Source organism: Spea bombifrons, chromosome 10 (genome assembly GCF_027358695.1).
Source record: "Spea bombifrons isolate aSpeBom1 chromosome 10, aSpeBom1.2.pri, whole genome shotgun sequence".
NCBI classification, from domain to species: Eukaryota; Metazoa; Chordata; class Amphibia; order Anura; family Pelobatidae; genus Spea; species Spea bombifrons.
Window position 1 is genome coordinate 39,038,166 of NC_071096.1, and position 24,669 is coordinate 39,062,834.

The 24,669-nt window shown below is 49.6% G+C and overlaps 1 protein-coding gene across 1 annotated transcript; it reads left to right on the plus strand.

Moving 5' to 3' along the window:
* Window positions 1–4,195: 4,195 nt before the first annotated feature.
* Window positions 4,196–18,552, plus strand: FA2H (fatty acid 2-hydroxylase). Its single transcript, XM_053448791.1, has 7 exons — window positions 4,196–4,494; window positions 15,699–15,791; window positions 16,569–16,711; window positions 17,063–17,169; window positions 17,266–17,438; window positions 17,698–17,950; window positions 18,072–18,552. The coding sequence occupies exons 1-7, from the start codon at window positions 4,222–4,224 to the stop codon at window positions 18,146–18,148; spliced, it is 1,119 nt and encodes a 372-aa protein (XP_053304766.1). The 5' UTR covers window positions 4,196–4,221; the 3' UTR covers window positions 18,149–18,552.
* The last annotated feature ends 6,117 nt before the right edge of the window (window positions 18,553–24,669 follow it).

A 24,669-nucleotide genomic window follows, 5' to 3' on the forward strand; every position in this document is an offset into this window, starting at 1 on the left:
GTGCAGAGAAAATCGTATGTTTGTGTGCTCGGTGGGTATAGAATATGCCGGGAGACATTTCTTTTGGTCTGAGGGAACTCCACGAAAAGACTCCAACCGGTTTGCTGCTCGGGAGTTTTAGACTTTTATTTTATACAACCTGGGGCAGTGAGGCCGGAAATCCGTTTGGGACTCTCTGGGGCAGGGATGTCCGCGTGACGCTTTTTGACTGTCTGTTGCTCTACATTATCTCTCGCAATGGAGCGATTCATCATCCAGCATCCCCGCACTCCTCACCTACCTACTCTGTAACATTACCGGGGGGGGGGCAATCGGCTCACCTAGGCCTTCACGCGGTGGAGGAGTTAATACTTTATTAACTTTAACATTCATTAACCGCTACCCGCCTTGCCTTTCCCCTGACGTGTTCCGAGGGTTCATTCCTCTGCGTCTTGGTAAATGTAAGCGGTTTGGATATCGCGTCTGTGAGAGCGAGCGAGCGCCGAGCCTTGGGTAGTCGGGCAGGGGTTTGATCCCCAGGACCTGAACCCTAAGCCCGGTTCTAGTTTCCTCTGCCTTGTTCTGTGTCACAAAAAAAAACGCATTCTTACCAAATGAGATATTTAAAGGAAATACAATATTTAATAAAGATGTTAACACATGAGCTGCTGTGTGCATGACAATACATAATCGTACTCATTAAGCACATAGACGAAGTTGCCCTACTCTACCCTAACCTTAAGTCCCCCGCTCATGCAGGCTTTCAGGATCTCCTTACCTGTACCGGGAGAGCTTGTCAGACTGTGAAGCTGTGGCGTGTCCTCCAGACCCAATCACTCCTTCTGACCTCCATATCATCGGCCGCGTCCCTGATTGATCCCCTACACACTATATATAATGTGTATATATATATATATATATATATATAATATAAATAGAGATATAATATATATACAGGTAATCGGAATATATAATATACATATATATAATATATATATAATCTAAGAGGGGGAACCAGGTGAGTTGATCCCATAATGAGCGATAGGGCCACTGTATGGAACCTGTGGGGGCAGCCATTTGTAAGCGGTACTACAAGCCCGCCGTACCATCCGCTACACAGGCAGTGCCCAGCACGCCTGGCCCTGGGCCCCTTCTCTGCGGACCCCTGAGGTGCCCCTTCCCCATATTTCCACAACGCTCCAGGGATTCTTCATACATTAAGTAAAGAACATGAAACCACAACGCTGTTTTGGGCGACTTTATTCTTAAGCTGGTGTTTCCACCAAATACATGGAGTAAATTTATTGTTGCTTCCCTGGGCGCACAATCGAGGGGGCCATTAACATGGAAAGTGATGACAGCACCGGGCTGTGATGTCAAATTCAAGGCTTCTGATGTCATTGCTCAGGAAGCAAAGGTTCTGGGATACGTCACCGAGGCTCAGAGGGGCAGCGCGTTTCCCCACTGCGGGGTAGGGGCACAGGCCAAGCTGCCAGCGTGGAATCGAGTGCCATCCGTTGGGTCGCCATAACCTTTCCTTGTGTCATCCAGCAGCGGAGGCAGGAGATGCAATGTCCTCCCCTCTCTGAGCGGCACGAAGGAGATTCTCGGCTCGCAGCCAAAGACCTACAAGTGAAAGCAGACGTAAGACCTCCTGTGGCCACTGTGACGGAAGCCTACTGGCATGCTTGGGGTTAGTGTAGAGCTGGCTCCTTAATACCCGACAGCATTTAGGACAAATGCTTGGAGCAAACGCCATGGGCAGGCAATATCACACCCCGACACGGCTGCTGCCCCCCAACACATGAATGGAGCTGCCGGCAAGTGAGTGGGCCACGGGAGGTGAGACCCACCTGGCGCCCTCTGCTGGCTGAAGCTCTCCATTGCAGCGGATCTCCCTGAGGCTGCGGATGAGTCTGGTGAGCTGCCTGACCGTGAGCTCGGGAGCTGGGCTTCTCCCACGACGCCGGTGGCTGTGCCGTAAACACGGAGGGGCACCCAGCAGAGACAGCCAGCTGCTCCGGTTCTTGCCCGTAGCCGGCCACGCCGACTTGTTTCCATAGCACGAAGCGTACTGAAACACACACGGCTCCGCTCAGCATTACATGGAGATATAAACACGTTATAAACACGTTTGGCACGTCTGGTCTGCCCGTTTCTCCTTCCTTGGCCATTCCTTATATTCAGTGACCACAAGCCAAATCCACACGCATGTTAAAATCAGTACTACACATGTGTCTTCCCCTTAATAATAATAATAATACCGTCTCGTCACTAACACGCAGTGCGGCTACTCACGGGCAGGAAGGTGGCCATCGCAGAAGATCACGCTGATGGTATGTGTCTAGATGGAGTCACTGACAGGGCGGATAAACCAGGGGGGATTAACGTGAGCCTCCGGGATCTTACCCTCCCTCCACACCCTGCTGGTCATTAAATACCCCGTCCTCTGGCGAGTGTCAGGTGTCTGCGCGTTCTGAGTATAAGACTCACATTACCGTCAAGTGAATGGATCCTATGAATAAAAAAGCAGGGTGTGTTCCTCTTCGCACCTTCTGTGGGCTCCTGGCAGGCGCAGAGTATCTGGTTATACGCCGGGAATGCCGCCTGTGGGCTCCTGGCAGGCGCAGAGTATCTGGTTATACGCCGGGAATGCCGCCTGTGGGCTCCTGGCAGGCGCAGAGTATCTGGTTATACGCCGGGAATGCCGCCTGTGGGCTCCTGGCAGGCGCAGAGTATCTGGTTATACGCCGGGAATGCCGCCTGTGGGCTCCTGGCAGGCGCAGAGTATCTGGTTATACGCCGGGAATGCCGCCTGTGGGCTCCTGGCAGGCGCAGAGTATCTGGTTATACGCCGGGAATGCCGCCTGTGGGCTCCTGGCAGGCGCAGAGTATCTGGTTATACGCCGGGAATGCCGCCTGTGGGCTCCTGGCAGGCGCAGAGTATCTGGTTATACGCCGGTGACCGGCAGTGATTTGCGTGAATATGGAGGACGTGGATTTGCCGGCATACAATAAGTTCAGGACGTCTCATTTTGCCGACCGCACACAGTAAAGGAATTTGAGGCCCCAGGACAAGGGCACTACAGCGCGTGTTCTGCGTGCTACTGTGTGATTGTATGTTACTGCGCATGTTCTGTGTGTTACTGTGTGATTGTGTGTTACTGTGTGTGATCGCGTGTTACTGAGTGTGATTGCATGTTACTGAGAGTGAATGCGTGTTACTGTGTGTGATTGCGTGTTACACTGTGTTTCTGACACAGCCTGTCGCTCAGAACATCACAGCATCCCAACAGAGGACCGTGTTCAGAGCTAACACGTGTTGCTACACTGTATGTAGCGTGTGCAGAGAGCGAGCCGAGTGCCTGGCAGTGAACGGGTTAAGCACTGTGTGTGAATGGGGCTCTTGTCTGCAATGTGTCTGTGGGGAGGCTGCGGGGGGCTCGGGCGGTCAGCAGAACAATAGGACCCAGTAAAGGTGCGGCCGTCCTGCCCCCTCCAGCATAGGAAGCGCGATGGGGCACAGCTGCAACTGGCAAGAAACTCTCTGATTGTCCTCATACAAAACCCAGCCTGTGGCCCCCTGCGCTCCGCTACAGGCCGGGGCACAACAGGGACATCATTAACCCACCAAAGGCTGGCATGGTGTCCCACCACAGAAGACCCATGAGCCCTGACCAACTACTGTGCCAGAAATTAAACAAAGTGGGTACATGGAGGCAGGGAGTGGGCACACGGTGACACAGAGTGGGTATATGGAGGCAGGGAGTGGGCACACGGTGACACAGAGTGGGTACATGGAGGCAGAGAGTAGGCACACAGTGACTCAGAGTGGGTACATGGAGGCAGGGAGTGGGCACACGGTGACACAGACTGGGTACATGGAGGGAGTGGGAAGAGAATGACAGGGAGTGGGAGCATGGAGACAGGACCACATCCACGAGCGTCACACACCCATTATGTGTCAGGGGGCATGTAGTCTGCTCTGAAGGAATTACCCCAGTGTCAGGGACATGTAGTCTGCCCTGAGGGAATTACCCCCCAGTGTCAGGGGGCATGTAGTCTGCGCTGAGGAAATAACCCCCCAGTGCCCCTTTCGCTGGCTCTTTCCGCAGCGCTGCCGCCAGGGGGCGGTGCTGGGCGTGCTGCTTTAGGCGTGTGTATGCAGATGAGGGGGCGTGTCCCGCCGGTGCAGCTCCCGGGCAGTCGCACGGTAGGCTCGCTCTCTTCTCATTCGGCTCGATGGCTGCGCGCGGGGTATCAGCTGCAGAGCTGCGGGGCAGGTGCTGGGTTCGCAGGGGCAGAAAAGTCTATGATGTGTCGGAGTTTGTGAAACTGCACCCCGGGGGGGAGAATCTGCTGCTGGACCGGACTGGGAGCGATATCCAAGCGGACTTAGAGGGACCCCCACACCGGCACTCGGGGAATGCCCTGCGCTGGCTGGAGCAGTATTATGTGGGGCAACTGGAGGAGGATGCCCCACAGGAGCAACCACGGAGGGGCGCAGAGAACCAGGTGAGATACAGGGGCATTTAAGGTAGTAGGGTGATTGCTTCTATATACTGTGGGGCAGGGGCATTTAAAGAAGGGTACAGGTAAGTGCTTACATATACTGTGGGGCTTGGGCATTTAAAGAGGGGTACAGAACACTGGCAGGGGGGCAGTAAACTGGTGTGTGCCTGACCGGAGCATGCGGAAGGCACAACCTGGCACTGGGTGAAAACAGGGGCAGCTCCTGGGTGTGGTAGCTGAAGGGCAGTGGGGATGATGCAGTGGATTTCCACTCAGGGTGGGTGCTCTGTGATCTTTTAGCAAATTTTGGAGCAATAGGTAGAGGTGAGCGCCGGTAGAGCATCTGTCACCTGCTGGCCGCTGCGTTAGGAGTTTTAGCAATAAACTTTAATCCAGCTGGTGATAAACCGAGGGTGATACTGCCATACAGGTGAGCAGTGGAAATGCTTGAAGAGTGTGAAGGAATAGTGTGATACATAGGTATCAGAGCATGACAGGTAATAGTGTAAAACAGGTAAGCACTGAGTATGTTAGAGGGTGACAGATGACAGTGTTACACATTTGAGGACTGGGTGTGATAGAGGGTGACAGGTAATAGTGTTACACAGGTGTATGAGAGAGTGACAGGTAATAGTATTACACAGGTGTATGAGAGAGTGACAGGTAATAGTGCAACACAGGTGTATCAGGCAGTGACAGGTAATAGTGTTACAAAGGTAAGCCTGGGGTGTGTAGGACGGTGACAAGTAACATTGTTACACAAGTGAGGACTGGGTATGTTACACAGGTGACGACAGGGTGTGTCATATAGTGACAGGTAACAATGAGACAGGTGAGCATGGGATGTGTTGGAGGGTGACAGATAACAGTGTTACACATGTAGCATGAGATGTGTCGGAGGATGACAGGTATCAATGTTACACAGGTGTATCAGAGAGTGACTGGTAATAGTGAGAGAGATGTGAACATGGGTTGTGCCGGATGGTTCCAGGTAATAGTGAGACAGGTGAGTATGGAATGTGTTGGAGGGAGACAGATAACAGTGTTACACAGGTGAGCATGGGGTGTGTTGGAGGGTGACAGGTGAGCGTGGGGTGTGTCAGAGGAAGCGACGTGTTCAGAAGGTGGTTTCAGGAAGGAATTAGTGACGGATACAGGTGGGTACAGGGTGGGGTGGGGGTGCCTAGTTTAACCCTGATGTCTTCATTAATGATCACAAAACTTTATTTGGTTGCCGGGACTGACACATGCCATCCAGATTGTGCTTTTAAAGAATTGACCTGACGTAAATAGAATTGTGGAGCGTCACAGGGGTAGACCTTTGCCTTGGTCAGCCATGGGCTCCTTAAACATGTTACATGGTAGGATGGGCCCCCGAGGGACTGCCGCATAAGCCCAGTTACACTGAAGCGCCATTTACACTTATCTGAGCCTCGGCAATTAGCTGCATTGGGGTGCTCAATGTGGGTCTGCACCCCAAGAGGATCAGGTAACAAAAGAGAAAAGCGAGAGACACCAATGCTTAGTAGAGAATGCAAGGCGACAATGGTCAGATGTCGGTGTGAGCGTTTGAATCATGGAAAGAACAGGGTAATAGAGATTTAAAAAAAAAAAAACTAAAAATGTAATATATTTTTATAAAAACATAACAATAAACAAATAATAATAAAAAATTTGTATAAATAATATTATTGCTAGTTAATAAGGCAAAAGATGTATGAAATTGCGCCCCTGACGCGTTTCTCCGCTTGAGCAAAGTATTATTGTCGATTGTGGTGTAATATAGAGACGTTTGCGGCACGTGATGCCATCTTGTCGTAGTGTACGCTAACCAGGCACGATGCATGTGTATGTCGTCAATATATCTGATCAACCCCCCTCACTAACATTAACCCACTCCTGCATGTGTTGTTAATGGACCACCAATACACCGCATGCGCTATCAGTGTATGTGACCACGGGCCTACTTGTGTAAGTCTTGACAGTGAATGCCACCAACTGGTCTATGTGTCACCAACATACGTGACAAACCCCTTACAGACATATGTGCTCCTTATATACCTGACCAAGGGCCACTCGTATAGGTGTTGCTTATGTACTTGATCAGTGTCCCAGTTGTGTAGGTCGTCGATGTAGAGCATCTGACTAATGCCCCACTTTTACATGTTGAGGTTGCCCCTCATCCTACGTTAGAGGATTTGAGAGACAAGAACGTGGGTGAAAGGCCACCGAACCTGGTATTCCAGATCCTCGAGATCAGATAAAACTCTTTACAGAAATCTGATGCCTGCAAACAGGCGGCTCTACTGTCCTGTGACAGAGCCGTTTACAGCACCTTATCGCTGCCCTTATCTCCTAACTGCCCTCTGCCCACCACATGCTTCTCTCCTCAGCCATTATCACCTTTTTTCTGTTCACGTCTCCCGGATGTTACCTGCGCAGCTCCTATTCGGCCCTAAACGTCACGTTCTCGCTAAACCCCCCGTACAGGCAAGCTTACAATCTACCCTCCTAGTACCTGTCACCGAAGGCTCCGGGGCCCTGGGCTTCTGTGGGTTAGCCCCCTCCCTGCAGACTACGGGCCCTGGCCTTGGAAGGGGTTCTGATTTTAGGGAGGTGGGTACAGGGGGGGTCCATTAGGACTACTTTTTCCTCCTGGTACAGAGTGCCACGTTTCCCCAAGTACCAGAAATTCTAAAGACTGTGGAGCTCGGACACAGATTTGGGGTTCCTGCATTTTGGGGGGGGGGTTATGTGTGGTGTTACTCTCCATCAGGTCAGGACTTACAGGACAGAGACCTCTATGACCAGTATTTGCACCAGGATCTGATATCCAGCAGGATTCGGACAGATGTCAGGGAACCAGCCGTGTTTACCATCTTCCCCGCGGACTACAGCAGCAACCCGCCACTGGGCGGAGGTGGGCCTAGTGCAAATACTGAGCCGTGGACCTGATGGAAAACTATGTGTGTTTGGCTGTTACTATAGTATGTAAAGTACCGGCTCGTACCGTTTAAATACCTTGCGTGTTTCCCATTAAACGGAGTCCCTGTTTTACCCTCTAGTTCTGTCTGGTTCTTGGGGTAGTATGCGAAGAGCTCTACTCGTTTAACCCTTCGTATGCTGGACCTCTGGTTCCTGTCCTGGGTTTAAGGAGCAGCTACCAGGACCAGTACCCACAGTCTGTGTTCTTGAGGGGAACCTCCTGGCCACCCACCTTCCCTATGGCCCCCAGCAGCCCCTCTCCTCCGCTCGCCCTCGGCTTCCCAATGGATTGCACGCTGTAGTTACTTTGCTCTTCCTCTTTGTAACTGCGCCGCCGAATGTGTTGACGCTCTAGAAATAAAATGTTACGTAACGGATAGACATGGATAGAAGATCGGTAACAGTTTCATGGGAAAAAAACGTGATCTCAGCCGGGACGAGGACCGAATGACGTTTAATCACTGATGCGCGTGAACGAGGCCACTGGTCCGAACCCAGCCACACCAACATGTGTTGGAATAATACGGGCTAATTGCTGAATCCTGCCCCGCTGGTGTGTGCGTCAGTAGTCTCTTCCCCCGTACACACTCCATGCAGGTGGAAATCCGTTAATGACGGACTCTTTCCTCCCAGATTCCTGTCGATTTTCCCCATGAGTGCTCCGGAGTGGTGCCGTGTGGCTCATGGCCGAGTATCTCCTACGTTGCGCTTCGTGCAGTATTGCGATCTGCGTGCGGCCATTACGTTGCTCGGTGTCCCACACAGACCTCCTTGTTCGCGGTGATGAACGGCTGCCTGTTTTCCGGCACTGAATGCCGTGCATTGTTACGGGAGGCAGAGCTGGATTCTGTGTCGCTGACGGTACCAGTGAAAGCACAAACCGCTCCAAACGTGGGCAGTGCGGTCATCCGATGGTCTTTGCCGTTATTGTCGGAGGGCTTGGCCTTCTCTCTCTCTGTTCACGCTTCGGTGTCTGAGCGTCGTGGCGTTCCATGTGCTATGTGCAGAGGTATTAGGGCTCCGAAGGTTCCTATGTGCGGGGTAGTTAGTGTAAGTGGTCCAGTAAATACCCCTCTGCACCAGCGAGATCTCCCTTTTTTTGGATTCTCCCCCAGTTAGGATATTAAGTGTCAGGGAGAGTCTAAGGGACCACAAAGACCCACCAACGAAGGGTATTAAAGTATCTTCTAACATGCACTCTCTTCTTGCCCCCAAAAACACTTACCTGCCAATCACTTGCAAGAAAGCGCTGCCACCAACATCGAGAGGAGCGCTTCCTACGCACGTGGCCTTCTTAGAATGGGGGGTCAGAGAAAGAGGGCACCACAGGCTGGTTGCCACGTCTATAACGATCAGTCACCCCCATTGGTGCGCGATGGGCTTTGGTGGATCTTTAATCCAAGACGGATGATGTTAAAGAGCCGTTAATGACCATGTGCTTGTCTCGCGCACGGAACGTCTCTCGCTCGTCTTTAAGGAAATAAGTAGGTTTTTGCTGAATAAGGAACCTTGATTCTGTGAGAATGGGAACCTTTGGTAACATGTTTGCATTTGCAATTAATTGAGATATCTGCGTCATTGGTGGACATTCTTTATGGCTCATCTGTTCTATTAGTTATTCCGTTATATTTTTACCGTTACACGTGACCTGCCTATCCTTGGGGGCTGATAATTGAGATCATTGTATGGGATGGGAGGTAGCGTCACGTCTCAGCACAGGAACTAACCTTCACGGGTCCATCCAAAGGTAATGTTATTACCCCAGGGACAGTTAGATGGGGAAACATACCGCCGGTATCCAGTGAGTTTCCCTTATGGTCATCGTCACCGGTAAGCACCGTATTGCTGGATGTTCTTCTCAGACGGAGCCCATTAGGTCAGCTGGGTGCCGTAACTCCTTTACCTGCGAGGTCGTCCTCCGATTCCTTCACGAGATGTAATTGTTTATTACAGACACACACAAGAACTTATTAGGCGTTACTTACCATTCATACTTACAAGCAGGGTCTATGTGAAATTCACTAAGTGCGAGCCAATCAGAAGAGTAGGAGAGGACCCTGACAATAACCCCACGTTACAACCAGCAGAGCTTCTCCTGCTCTCCCAGCTCATGGAGACACTTTTTATTTTGGCATCTTGCCATTTTTGGGGGCAAATGTAAGACACGAGCACGCTTTATATGATGCGTTTCTGAGATATCACAAGGTCCCCTTTTGTCATCAACGACAGGAAAACTCTGCGGTTGCTCCATGTTAGAAATGTTAGAAAGCGCTTGTGACTTCCAGCCCGGCAGCATATTAAAGGAAGTCGGCGAGGAGAACGAGGGCCGTAACGCTGAGCTCCTTACTTACTGTAAGCGGAATACAGAATGCGGGCGCATGTCTTTTTTCAGCCTATATAACTATGTAATGGAGAGATGGAGAGTAAAGATTGTATCACAGTTACCGAAAACGCTATACATTATTCCAGGGATGTCTCGCACGCGCTCAGTGTTATCGCGCAGCACGCACACTCTGGTCGCTGTGAGTTGCAGCCCAGGTGGCAGCTGGCCACCGGATGCAGTCTCTGCAGGGGATCAGGGAATGAGATATCGGCGATCAGCGGCCATAGGTTGAGGGTGTGTATGTGAGCTGTACCGGTTTCTTTTGGAAGTTTGAAAGGAGACTCCTCTCAGACATCCCATTTTAGCCCCATGTCGGCTTTTATTGCTCACGGACACGTTCAGTATAAAGCACTGGAAGATACCGGAGAGATTCTAACGCTTAATGTGATCACCTGATAAAAGAATGTTGTGTCCCATCTTTGTTAAAAGAGAAAAAAAAGACATTTTTGGACCCCTATTAAGGAAAGTCAGACTCTGGGGCTCATCTTTAGTGCTCGCGATGACAATGCTTCCCTGATCTGACCCCCAGAGGAGGTGGGTTGGAGACACGCGATTTCTTCAGCAGGGCCCTCAAACCTCCAGTGGTTTAACAGAGTTGACCCGTTAGTTGTCCAGAGTTTTGGCCAAAGTGGACCCAACACATACGGCCTAGCAGGTCACCTGTGGCTGTGAGCTGGTGTAGCGGTAGCCGGTGAAATGAGATTGTATGTAAGCGATTTGTAGAAATATGTGAACATAAAGCTCAGCGGGAGGACGCCGTCCCGTCGGATTGCCGTGTCAGCTCCGAGGAGTTGGTGGCTCAGATTTTCACGTAAATGTGGCGGCCTCTTTGGCTACAGGCGTGGTTTATTGCATGGAGGTAGGCGAGTCTGCATGTTGGCAGGTCACGTATCAATCAGGCGTGATATTTGGGAGCGCAGATAATTACCGATTAGTCTACCCGATCATTAAAGAGGAACTCCTACCAGTTATTCTTCACGTTAAAAACACATTTCCAAAAACACTGGGCTGTTTCCTTTTTAAAAAACAGTTCTAGTTTTTGCCTTTGTGTTAACAGTAGAATGGCTCGGTGTTAATCACGCAACTGGACCTCCTGACTAATAAAAGTCTATGGAGGAAAGTACTTTGTTAGCATTTCCGGTGTTTGAGCAGTCACACCAAATATCACATGATCCAAATATTAGCAATGGTGGCCTCCAGGTCTGCAGATAAAGGGAAATTTGGAATTAGGCCAGCGACGGGGGGGGGGCGATTGTTTATATTATTGTATACAGTGCTGGGGGTTATATTACTGTATACAGTGCTGGGGGTTATATTACTGTATACAGTGCTGGGGGTTATATTACTGTATACAGCGCTGGGGGTTATATTACTGTATACAGTGCTGGGGGTTATATTACTGTATACAGTGCTGGGGGGTTTATATTACTGTATACAGCGCTGGGGGTTATATTACTGTATACAGCGCTGGGGGGTTATATTACTGTATACAGCACTGGGGGTTATATTACTGTATACAGCGCTGGGGTTATATTACTGTATACAGCGCTGGGGGTTATATTACTGTATACAGCGCTAGGGGTTATATTACTGTATACAGCGCTGGGGGTTATATTACTGTATACAGCGCTGGGGGTTATATTACTGTATACAGTGCTGGGGGGTTATATTACTGTATATAGCGCTGGGGGTTATATTACTGTATACAGTGCTGGGGGGTTATATTACTGTATACAGCACTGGGGGTTATATTACTGTATACAGCGCTGGGGTTATATTACTGTATACAGTGCTGGGGGTTATATTACTGTATACAGCGCTGGGGGGTTATATTACTGTATACAGCGCTGGGGGTTATATTACTGTATATAGCGCTGGGGGTTATATTACTGTATACAGTGCTGGGGGTTATATTACTGTATACAGTGCTGGGGGTTATATTACTGTATACAGTGCTGGGGGGTTTATATTACTGTATACAGCGCTGGGGGTTATATTACTGTATACAGCGCTGGGGGGTTATATTACTGTATACAGCGCTGGGGTTATATTACTGTATACAGCGCTGGGGGTTATATTACTGTATACAGCGCTAGGGGTTATATTACTGTATACAGCGCTGGGGGTTATATTACTGTATACAGCGCTGGGGGTTATATTACTGTATACAGTGCTGGGGGGTTATATTACTGTATATAGCGCTGGGGGTTATATTACTGTATACAGTGCTGGGGGGTTATATTACTGTATACAGCACTGGGGGTTATATTACTGTATACAGCGCTGGGGTTATATTACTGTATACAGTGCTGGGGGTTATATTACTGTATACAGCGCTGGGGGTTATATTACTGTATACAGCGCTGGGGGGTTATATTACTGTATACAGCGCTGGGGGTTATATTACTGTATATAGCGCTGGGGGTTATATTACTGTATACAGTGCTGGGGGTTATATTACTGTATACAGTGCTGGGGGTTATATTACTGTATACAGCGCTGGGGTTATATTACTGTATACAGTGCTGGGGGTTATATTACTGTATACAGCACTGGGGTTATATTACTGTATACAGTGCTGGGGGGTTATATTACTGTATACAGCGCTGGGGGTTATATTACTGTATACAGCGCTGGGGGGTTATATTACTGTATACAGCGCTGGGGGTTATATTACTGTATATAGCGCTGGGGGTTATATTACTGTATACAGCGCTGGGGGTTATATTACTGTATACAGTGCTGGGGGGTTTATATATCTGTATACAGCGCTGGGGGTTATATTACTGTATACAGCGCTGGGGGGTTATATTACTGAATACAGCGCTGGGGGTTATATTACTGTATACAGCGCTGGGGGGTTATATTACTGTATACAGCGCTGGGAGGGTTATATTACTATATACAGCGCTGGGGGGTTATATTACTGTATACAGCGCCGGGGGGTTATATTACTGTATACAGCGCTGGGGGTTATATTACTGTATACAGCGCTGGGGGTTATATTACTGTATACAGCGCTGGGGGGGTTATATTACTGTATACAGCACTGGGGGTTATATTACTGTATACAGCGCTGGGGGTTATATTACTGTATACAGCGCTGGGGGTTATATTACTGTATACAGCGCTGGGGGGTTATATTACTGTATACAGCGCTGGGGGTTATATTACTGTATACAGTGCTGGGGTTATATTACTGTATACAGCGCTGGGGGGGTTATATTACTGTATACAGCGCTGGGGGGTTATATTACTGTATACAGCGCTGGGGGTTATATTACTGTATACAGCGCTGGGGGGTTATATTACTGTATACAGCGCTGGGGGTTATATTACTGTATACAGCACTGGGGGTTATATTACTGTATACAGCGCTGGGGGTTATATTACTGTATACAGCGCTGGGGGTTATATTACTGTATACAGCGCTGGGGGGTTATATTACTGTATACAGCGCTGGGGGTTATATTACTGTATACAGTGCTGGGGTTATATTACTGTATACAGCGCTGGGGGGGTTATATTACTGTATACAGTGCTGGGGGTTATATTACTGTATACAGTGCTGGGGGTTATATTACTGTATACAGCGCTGGGGGTTATATTACTGTATACAGCGCTGGGGGTTATATTACTGTATACAGCGCTGGGGGGTTATATTACTGTATACAGCGCTGGGGGTTATATTACTGTATACAGCGATGGGGGTTATATTACTGTATACAGCGCTGGGGGGTTATATTACTGTATACAGCGCTGGGGGTTATATTACTGTATACAGCGCTGGGGGTTATATTACTGTATACAGTGCTGGGGGGTTTATATTACTGTATACAGTGCTGGGGGTTATATTACTGTATACAGCGCTGGGGGGTTATATTACTGTATACAGTGCTGGGGGTTATATTACTGTATACAGTGCTGGGGGTTATATTACTGTATACAGCGCTGGGGGGTTATGTTACTGTATACAGTGCTGGGGGTTATATTACTGTATACAGTGCTGGGGGTTATATTACTGTATACAGCGATGGGGGGGTTATATTACTGTATACAGCGCTGGGGGTTATATTACTGTATACAGCGCTGGGGGGTTATATTACTGTATACAGCGCTGGGGGGTTATATTACTGTATACAGCGCTGGGGGTTATATTACTGTATACAGCGCTGGGGGTTATATTACTGTATACAGAGCTGGGGGGTTATATTACTGTATACAGCGCTGGGGGGGTTGTATTACTGTATACAGTGCTGGGGGGTTATATTACTGTATACAGCGCTGGGGGTTATATTACTGTATACAGCGCTGGGGGTTATATTACTGTATACAGCGCTGGGGGTTATATTACTGTATATAGCGCTGGGGGTTATATTACTGTATATAGCGCTGGGGGTTATATTACTGTATACAGCGCTGGGGGGTTATATTACTGTATACAGCGCTGGGGGGTTATATTACTGTATACAGTGCTGGGGGTTATATTACTGTATACAGGGCTGGGGGGTTATATTACTGTATACAGCGCTGGGGGTCATGCTCGGGGGAAATGATATTTTAAGCGGGTCACACTGTGTGATTTCATCTTTTTTTAATGATCAGCTATTTCCACGCGTTTCACAATACAAACAGCCGGTGGGGAATCGAGGCCGGGAGCTTCAGCTGCTCTGTGTTCTAAACACAAAATGGCACACTGAATATGTAATTAAACTTAATTATGAAATATTATGGGCAGGTATTTGTCTACAAACACGCATGTGAGTGGGTGTGCCCGCGGTGCGTGTGCCCGCAGTGCGCGTGATCGCCTGTCCCAGCTGTAACAGGCTCCATCTTTGGACGGGGCTGATTGGCTGGGCTGCGTCACGGCCGCCGGGTATCTGCAGGTCTAGAAGATAGTTAAAAATTGATTAGAGAGCAAATACGAGGTCCCCTCAGTGCCTGGTACAACGGTCACAAGGACGTCAGGGCAGGCGTCCTCTGAGCGCTGCGGGGATTAACTCCATTAAATCCACCGCCTTGCGCATGACCTTCCCCAACGAGCCAGCAGAGCTTGGATACGACTGCTTGATTTCTTAAGAGTCAACGTACTCCATAGCACCGTGTGGGGCTCTTTAGTATGCCCTGGGCCCCAGAGTCCGTCAATGAGCCGCTTACCTTACACCCAATAGCATAGGGACTTGTAACACAGGGGTCGGGGGCAGCTGTACATGTTTAACATGGGGGGATACTAGAGAGAGGGAGCGAGGGCACCTATATATTGGCGCATTCGAGCCGTTCTGCATGTTGGGGCCGGTGATGTTGGTCGGCCGTCCAGTGATTGCGGCTTGGTCGGCATAATACCCCCCCGCGCCGCAGCGAGCTGACATTTCGTCCGACAGACAATGTAATACGTGGGCTCCGCTCTAATAGCGTGACTGCGGCCCCACGGCGAAGCCGCGTCTGCGGAGTGGGAGCTGGAATGTCACAAATGTTAATAGTGCTGAGCTGGCCCTGGGGAGTTTGGGGACAAAGAATAAAGAATGGGCAGAATGTAAAGAGGTTTTATTTAACCCCTGCGGGGATGCAGAGTCTCTCCCGTACCCAGGAGTACGCCGCCCTACCAACAGGCAGCCATCGTTTATATCGCAGTCGCTCAGCATGGCAATCCTTCGCTAAACACACAGATACAGGAAAGTACCCGGCACTCGTGCTTCCCTTACATGCGCAATAGTTCATGTGTGTGTACGAGGCGCATGTGTGTCTGTGACAGATCTGGGTGCGGGAGTGTATATGTCTACACCACACAGTCTTTGGGAAACATGGTCCTAATTGTTTCGTGTCTGTTTTCCCCCTTTAGCACGTGAGAGCGAGGGCAAATCAGTACAGTCCTGCCGCAAGCCATGCGAGCTGGGAGTCCGAAATGCAGTTCAAAACGCTGAACCCAAAGGAGGTAGGTCTGTGCCGAGCGTCCATCATGGCGGCAGGTTGGGGAGCGAGTTGGCTGAAGCCGGCGTCTGCTGGGACGCCTTTTGCTCCGGGAAGCAGCTCGCAGGCACGTAGAGATGTTCTATCCATGCAGGTTCCCATCGCATGTCCTGGAGAGTCCAGCGTGCCGGCTGTATATCTTAGCGGAGGGCACAGCGCGACCCCAAATAAACCCATGTCAGTCCCTCCACTCCCCATGTGTAAGCGGCCCCTTATTCTGGAGTTGAGACAGTTGTACCTGGGGTAAGGGTCGCTGCAGTTGCTTATGTCAGGCGCATGCACAGACCGCATTGATAAGAGCCCAGTACAAAGGTTTTTTTTATTGATGCTCTCCTGGGTTGTTTGGAAGCTCGGTGGGGGTGCGTTTCTCCCTTCCCCCTCCGCGTGTTCACTTATTTCTGAGCAGTTGTATGATTATTATATTTTTCCCTTGATGTATCTCCGGCCTGTATCCGCTCAGTCGGCTGCTTCGCGTATTCGCCCTGCTGTTTAATCTTCTCCTCCGTGACATTTTAGTAACGGAGTAAACACGGAAATACAGTTTCACCGCCTGGCGTTAATTCTCACTTATAATTGTGAGACATTTCCTTTATCCAGTGTGTAAAGTGCTGGTTTATTGGAAGCCATTTTTATCGTAAAAATGAGGATGAGTTTTGGTCAATTACCTTCTAATCTCCGAACTCTCTCAAAATGAAAATCTCCAGAAAAACCGTACATTAACCAGATGGTGTTCCCTCTCCAGGACCTGGTGGACTGGGAAAGGCCGCTGCTCTGGCAGGTGGGCCACTTACGGGAGAAGTATGACGAGTGGGTCCATCAGCCGGTGAACCGACCCATCCGGCTCTTCCATTCAGACTTCGTAGAGTGGTGTTCGAAAACCTCCTGGTAACTATTTGCTGGGGTGGTCTGAGCAGGGGGCACCTGGGCAATCTCTGGCAGTATGAGCGGCCGTTCCTTCTTAGTGAGCCTCGCTCCTGTACTCATTGAGTCAGAGGGCAACATGTCAGCCCCGCACCGAAGAGCCCTAAAACAAGCCACGCCGACAGGCGAGCGCCCGTCTTCTCCTAAGGACCCTTACCTGTCCTCCCATTAGCACGGGAGAGGGCATATGTTCTAGTCCATTCATCCATAACTGGTGATTAAACAATAACATGGCGCGGGCAGCTCTCGTGCCGATATACCGGCAGCAGACGCTTAAGGGATATGAAGCATTAACCCTTTCCTCCCCGCGTACAGGTACATCGTGCTGGCAGTGTGGGTCCCAGCGGTTGCGTACTTGGTCTGGTACTGTCTCACCGAGCTGGCCCGAGGAGAAACAAGACTCTTCTCTTCATTCACAACAGGTAATCGCCAAAGGAGCGTTCCTTCTCTAAGTGAAGGTCTCTGCTTCGGGGATGTATTTCGGGCTCACGTGACAATGTGTATTCATTTCTTTTCAGATTATTCCATTCACGTCCCAATCGTATGCTTCTTCCCTCTCTTCCTGACCGGGGTAATGGTTTGGACGCTCATGGAATATGCCATTCACAGATACGTCTTCCACATGAATCCTCCGGCCAGCAACTACTTTCTCATCACCCTGCACTTCATGCTACACGGACAGCACCACAAAGTAAGAAATCTCACTATATGATTGTGCGGAGGGATGACCTGCAGTGATTCACGGAATCCTCACTGACGGGTTCATCCAGATCCAGTCAGCCTGCTCTGCAACATTGTAGCAAATGTTCTTTAACAACCGAAGACAATGGTCATGGTCACTTACATTGAGAATGATTGTCTTATGAAACGATTGTATGCGGCCAGTGCTGGATCCTTACACTTTACTGCAGGGGCCGCGTTTGGAAGAGTAATGTGTCTTATTTCCACAGGCTCCCTTTGACAGCTCTCGGCTTGTCTTCCCCCCGGTCCCAGCGTCGTTCGTGATTGTACCGCTTTACATCATCCTGCAACGAGTGCTTCCCCCGCCGGTGGGGCTCTCTATCTTTGTGGGTGGACTATTCGGATACGTGGTGTACGACATGACGCACTACTATCTGCACTATGGTTCTCCTGCCAAAGGATCCTACCTGGCCTGGCTAAAGTCCTACCACGTCCGCCATCATTTTGAGCACCAAAAGTTAGGTATGGACCCAATTTTCCCTTGGTTTTGTCATACATGTTCTGACTGGATCTTGATGAGTGAAAGAGGTTGTGTTGTCTGCCATTAATCTACTCCAAATAATAAGTTTGCTCCCCTCCCTAGGATTTGGCATTACCAGCACGCTATGGGACCGGCCCTTTAACACTCTCATCCCTGAAGATTCGGTTAAGGATCAATAGTCTCTGCTCTACAGAATCTCCAACTTGTCTCGGAACTCTGCTGACTACATTCATACTGGGGGAGGAAAGAACTGTTCTCGTTCAGTTTGTTTGCTTTAATGCGATTTCAGTGTTTTATTCCATTGATCCCGCGTGGTATGGAGGCACAGAAAAAAAAAAATATAATTATTTATTTAAAAATAAAAGGAAATTGGAGTGCGTTTCGGGAGTTCCACATCCTTCTCCCAGCTGCCTGTGGAGCCGCGCTGCTATCGGCCATGGATACATTTTTCTAGAATCTCATCATCTCACAAAGCTCCGTGACGTTAACGATTACCTTTGCTACTCCCACCCTGTGAAAAGGCCTACAGTAAAATCCAGAATGTGTATAAATACCTGAAAATAAACTAACTTTTTTTTTTAAATTCGTCTACCTAAAGTCCTTTGTTACTTAAGCATGTCCACCCGTGGTGAGAGGGATGGATTTTGGTGAGCAGCGCGTGTTTTTCTAGAGATGACTGAAATCTTCCAATTATAATATATATATATATATTATATTATAATATATATATATATATTATATATATATTAACTCACTAATGAGGTCAGAGTCAGAGTGTGAATGGTGCAGTTTGTAGGAAACGATACTGACTTGTAACCACCATAAAGACAAGACTTGTGTATCTTACCAAACCGGTTGCACCTCACAGAATGAAGATTACTAAACAAAGGTGTTTGTTAGCAAACTAAGAGCAAAGTTCATTCTCGTGGAAGGTGTAGCCATGTGAACTCAATGCAAACATACCATAAAAATATATTTTAGAAGCTTCCTATCTGCTAAAGAGCTCTTACATACCAGAGAGTGGCAGGTAAGACGAGAACAAAGGCTGAGCCTTAACAAACGGGCGACTAGACGGGCCGAGTGGGGCCGATCTGCCGCCAAGTTCTCTATTAGTAGGAGCCTTAGCTGCCTACTGTTCTAGGAATCCCCTGATAATGGACCCAGTCCTTACAGATTACATCTCTGCTGGGAGTTGCTTCATACCTAACGCCTCGAACGATGGCACGGAAACCTGACACCATTAAAGAATCCGGCAGAATGGCCTCTGAGCCCTTCATTCACACGCTCTGTGCAGTTTATGCGAAAGAATACTGGATCTGCCCAGAGCTGAACGCCCGCTAGCAGTAACTGCTCTTATTTCCAGAAGTGCCAGCTACATGGGTGTGAACCGATACCGACACAATCACTTTGACAGGCTGCGACAGCTTCCATAAAGAGCCTCTCTTGGAACGAAGCTCTCGCAGAGAGCGCGTAGTGACCGAGGGCTCTCTGCTTGCTGACACGTGACGGTAGCCGCCACTTATCCCTTCCCAGTGTGTACCGTATAGACGTGTCGCAGGGACATCTCTGAGGATGCCATCTAATAACTGGGCATCGGGACCACCCCTGAACAGTCTGTCGTTTTCTATTAATGTCAATGTTACCTTTTTCTTAGAATTTTGGAGCATTTCACAGATAAATACGTAGCATTCATTGAAAACTAGAGACGGACCGAAACCCTGACCGGCTCCATCTTCCCCATTGATGTGAGCCGCTCGCCCTGTGTAATCTGCCTGCGTCTCGTCTTTACATTCGATGACATGCGGTTTGCTGCTTAGCGTATGTTTCCTTAGTGGATGTCAGTGTGCGCCAGTATCTGTCGGGGCGGAGTACAGACACACTGCCGGCTCCAATCCCTAGGACTACACACCCCAGTGGATACAGTTCTCGGGAGCACAGGCAGGGCACAGGGTGGCAATGCGCCATGGACGCCCCTTCCATATATATATAGAGGGCATTTATCTCCTCTGTACCTGCCTGGGGGCCCACATAAAGTTCAGGTTTCCTGCAATACATTAAATATGGCGTACCCTCTCCAATCACTAATCCATTTTAGCTCCGGCGTTCCTTCCATGTTTAAACGGGAAGTAACAATTCCATAGACCAGTCATTAAATGTAATGCCCGGGGCAGAGGGAGCTCCGGGCAGCTCAAGGTCAGAAGCGTAAATCTCATTATACAGGCGGGCAATAAATCTACTTTCTGCGAAAAGATGGTAAATAATTACCCTCTATTGCCACCTGCTAAGCTCATTACCAGGGAACGTCCACTAAGTTTATGGTGGCTATTTCAAAAGGCCGTGCGCTGAATTCCTTGCGGCGCTGCGTGTTAACCCTTTATCTCATGTTACGGTAAAGTGTGTAACCCCTCAAGGGATTTTAGTGATGGCTGCTGTGTCACTGACTCACCTGCAGTTCTTATGGAGTGACCAGCAGATGGCGAACTGCAAAGCACATGGATGAGGTGAAAAAGGGGCCATTGGAGTTTGGAGGGGGGAGTTGAGAGTTGGATGCCAGAGGTGAAGGACCTTTGCTGAGAGAGAAGGAGAGTGAGAGAGGCCTAGGACCAGAGGCCTGCTTGAAATCCATGCTCAGCAGCAGCAGAGTTGGCAGTGAAGAAGTTAAAGGCTGAACTGCCCTGATTGCAGGTGGTAGAGTGGTAAGCCTAAAACCTCTCCCCCTGTCCCCACAACAGGGCACCCTGAACTTAGCCACACACCAATAAAAGCTTTTGATCTCCAGTCCCACTGACATACTGAAGTTTCCAATACAATTCACCCCATACTGTGCAGTAAGTTACTCATGGGCCCCAACTGTGTTATGTGCACCAACTAAAGGTACCCAGCGGCCACTAGGGCGAAGATTAGGGTGGGCCGCAGTGATTGTTGTGGGTGGGTGAACCTTGTATTGTATATTTAATTTCTGTATATTTTATTCTAATATATGTCATGTTTTCTGTTATATTTATGCAGAGTGTTTTGCTGTGCAATACAAAATTAATTTTAAGTTAGCCCTGTGTCAGTTTATTAATCACTCGGCTATGTTCCCAGCGGGAGCTCCATCCATACCCTGGATGCTCCGTGGGGTGGAGGCGCTGCCACAGTTATATACCCATACTCCCAGGTAGCGGAGGCTCAGGATTGGCCTGCAGAGGACAAAGAGGTAACCGGGGTAAATGACCACAGAGATATTGGTGGGTCTTCCCAAAAACCCGTTACAAGTGTAACAAGGAATTGCTTTGCGTTTGCTGTAGTGAGTGATGGTGATATGATGGACTGCTGTACTTAACGTACGCTGATCAGGACCAAAGCACCTCCGCAATGCTGGAAGGGCCCAGGGACCGCTGGGACTAGGCTTGCCCTGGGCCGAATCCACTATTTCTTGCAAAAGACCATTAGAAGTAGAGCAGAGGTGGAACCGGGAGCCATGCTTTGTGTGTCTGGGTTTCCTCCAGATGAGCTTCTACTGGAGCCAACGGAGCCGCAACTCACTGAGCGAGACGTCACAGAGATGACTGCAAAAGGACTGCGGTATCCGCTGTGTCCAAGATTACTTAAGCCTGCGCTTGAAACCTCTCCCTTTTACAAAACCACAAGTCCATTTTATGAACTGGTCTTGGTAATCCTGAAAGCATGCGCGTCTTTGCCTTTGCATGGACTTTATCCCGTGGCATTGATCTGCACCTGCTCCACTGTTTGCTCTGACTAATCCACATGCTGATCTCTCCCACCTACAGCCAATGACCCAGTACCCCGATCAAGTCACGCCTGGAGCTGTGTAACAATACAGGGCCCCATTCATTCATCTGGGAGCCCCCAATGGGCCCAACAGGAAAACGAGCCGTGTTAAAGTTGCAGGGGATGCCGCACGAGGCCCAGCGTGAGAGCCTCGGTGGACATATGTAGTTCCCCATTTCTCTATGTGTAAGCTGTAGAGTCTACTCAGTCGCTGGGCGCGCCACCCTGGGTTTACTACTCGGCCAAAGATAAAAGAGGCTAAAAGATGTGGGTCACCGATACTAATACCTGACAGCGAGTCATATCTCTGTTTACTCCACAAACCAATAAGCCATTCATTTCTTCTCACCCCTGTCCCCCATGCACAATGTGCCCTGCCCTATGTATACCTGCACGATGACACGTTGCTTCTGGGGAATGCGCTGATGGAAAGGTTGAGGACACCCTGCATCCATTACCACGGAGCCAACAACCTCATATACACCGGATGTTAACACCACCATCTGGCTCTCTGCTGTGGCCATGGAACTCTTTCGTCTTTAGTAAATCTCTCCCCCCAAAGAAGAACCTCATTATTACACCGTGGCCATAGAAGGGCCCGATCCTTAAACATGGATGCATACTAGCAGAAAAGAGCCTGCAAGGCCAGTATCTACAAGACACGTCTTCTAAAACAGCAACGGCTAGGGGACGGCCAGCTGAGCTTTACATTCTGGACCCATATAGGCTGTTTGCTATATACACCAATCAGCCATAACGTTATTAGCACTTGCCTAATGTCGTGTCGTTCCCCCTTTTGACCCATCGACGCACGGACTCCACTAGACCTCTGAAGCTGTGCTGTGGTATCCGGCACCGCGGCGTGTAAGTCGCGAGGTGCGGCCCCCATGGATGCGTCCCGGAGCCACCCGTTCTCCTGGTAAGCGACGCACCCGACCATCCGCGCGATGTAAAAGAAATCGTGAGCCTTCTTCCATCGCTCCGTGGATCAGTTCTTATGCTCACCTGGCCATTGTAGGCGCTTTCAGCTGTGGACAGGGGTAAGCATGGGCATCATGACTGTTCTGCAGCTACGCACCCCCATACGCAACAAACTGCGATGCTCTGCATTTTCTGACTCCTTTCTATCAGAACCAGCAGTCACTTTTTCAGCAGTTTGAGCTGCGGTTGCTCGTCTGTTGGATTTGCCCACACAGGCCGGCCTTCTCCCCCCCCACAATCCAGCCGCCCATGATCCTGTCGCTGCTTTTTCCTTCCTTGGACCCCTTTTGATAAATACTGACCACTGCAGACCGGACCCCCCACAAGAGCTGCAGTTTTGGAGATGCTCAGTCGTCTAGCCATATAAATATTTATATATAATCTCGATGAGAAGAGCTATTTAAGCTACAGGCAACAATTATAGCAATGGAGTAAGTGACTCATAAGCCAGCGAGAGGCATGGAGGATCAGCAGGCTAGGCAAGAGTTAATCTGTCTCCCTCTATAAACACTGATAGCATCAGAGAGTCACATCGTTAAATGACATCATGCCGTGACAGTCATACAATGGGCAGGTAGGGGCGCACTTTGCACTGCCGGTGCACTTTTATCTTTTTGTCATGCTGACACGGGGAAAATCAGATCTCATCCCCAAGAGCTCGAGCAGTGTGTGACAGACTGCTCTGACGGGCTGGGGTATCAGGCGGGACACGTTCATTGCTGCCAGTCTGGCGCCCTCTAGTGGAGTCATCCTGCTAAGTGACACTTTTATTGGGCTAACATCGAAAAAGAGTGACAAAAGCTTTGGAGACCTCGAAAGTCTGATCCTGTGTCGCCTGCCTTGACCTGTTGCTGTTTTCCTGGCACTGATCCCGTGCCGCCTGCCTTGACCTATTGCTGTTGTCTTGACACTGATCCCGTGCCGCCTGCCTTGACCTGTTACTGTTTTCTTGACATTGATCCTGTGCCGCCTGCCTTGACCTGTTGCTGTTTTCCTGGCACTGATCCCGTGCCGCCTGCCTTGACCTATTGCTGTTGTCTTGACACTGATCCCGTGCCGCCTGCCTTGACCTGTTACTGTTTTCTTGACATTGATCCCGTGCCGCCTGCCTTGACCTGTTGTTGTTGTCTTGACACTGATCCTGTGCCGCCTGCCTTGACCTGTTGCTGTTGTCTTGACACTGATCCCGTGCCGCCTGCCTTGACCTGTTGCTGTTGTCTTGACACTGATCCCGTGCCGCCTGCCTTGACCTGTTGCTGTTGTCTTGACACTGATCCCATGCCGCCTGCCTTGACCTGTTGCTGTTGTTATGACACTGATCCCGTGCCGCCTGCCTTGACCTGTTGCTGTTGTCTTGACACTGATCCCATGCCGCCTGCCTTGACCTGTTGCTGTTGTTATGACACTGATCCCGTGCCGCCTGCCTTGACCTGTTGCTGTTGTCTTGACACTGATCCCGTGCCGCCTGCCTTGACCTGTTGCTGTTGTCTTGACACTGATCCTGTGCCGCCTGCCTTGACCTGTTGCTGTTGTTATGACACTGATCCCGTGCCGCCTGCCTTGACCTGTTGCTGTTGTCTTGACACTGATCCCGTGCCGCCTGCCTTGACCTGTTGCTGTTGTCTTGACACTGATCCCGTGCCGCCTGCCTTGACCTGTTGCTGTTGTTATGACACTGATCCCGTGCCGCCTGCCTTGACCTGTTGCTGTTGTCTTGACACTGATCCCGTGCCGCCTGCCTTGACCTGTTGCTGTTGTCTTGACACTGATCCCGTGCCGCCTGCCTTGACCTGTTGCTGTTGTCTTGACACTGATCCCGTGCCTCCTGCCTTGACCTGTTGCTGTTTTCATGACATCTGTTCTGTGCTGCCTGCCCTTACCTATTTGTACTGATTCTGTGTGGCCCCCCTGATGTGTTGCCTCTTTATATGATTTGAAGGACTCC

Excerpts from the sequence above, each read along its gene's own strand:
- FA2H (XM_053448791.1), top strand. The coding sequence starts at position 4,222 with ATGGCTGCGCGCGGGGTATCAGCTGCAGAGCTGCGGGGCAGGTGCTGG. Across the intron at positions 16,712-17,062 it reads TGGTGTTCGAAAACCTCCTG|GTACATCGTGCTGGCAGTGT; the intron begins GTAACTATTTGC and ends CCCCGCGTACAG. Across the intron at positions 17,439-17,697 it reads TACACGGACAGCACCACAAA|GCTCCCTTTGACAGCTCTCG; the intron begins GTAAGAAATCTC and ends TTATTTCCACAG.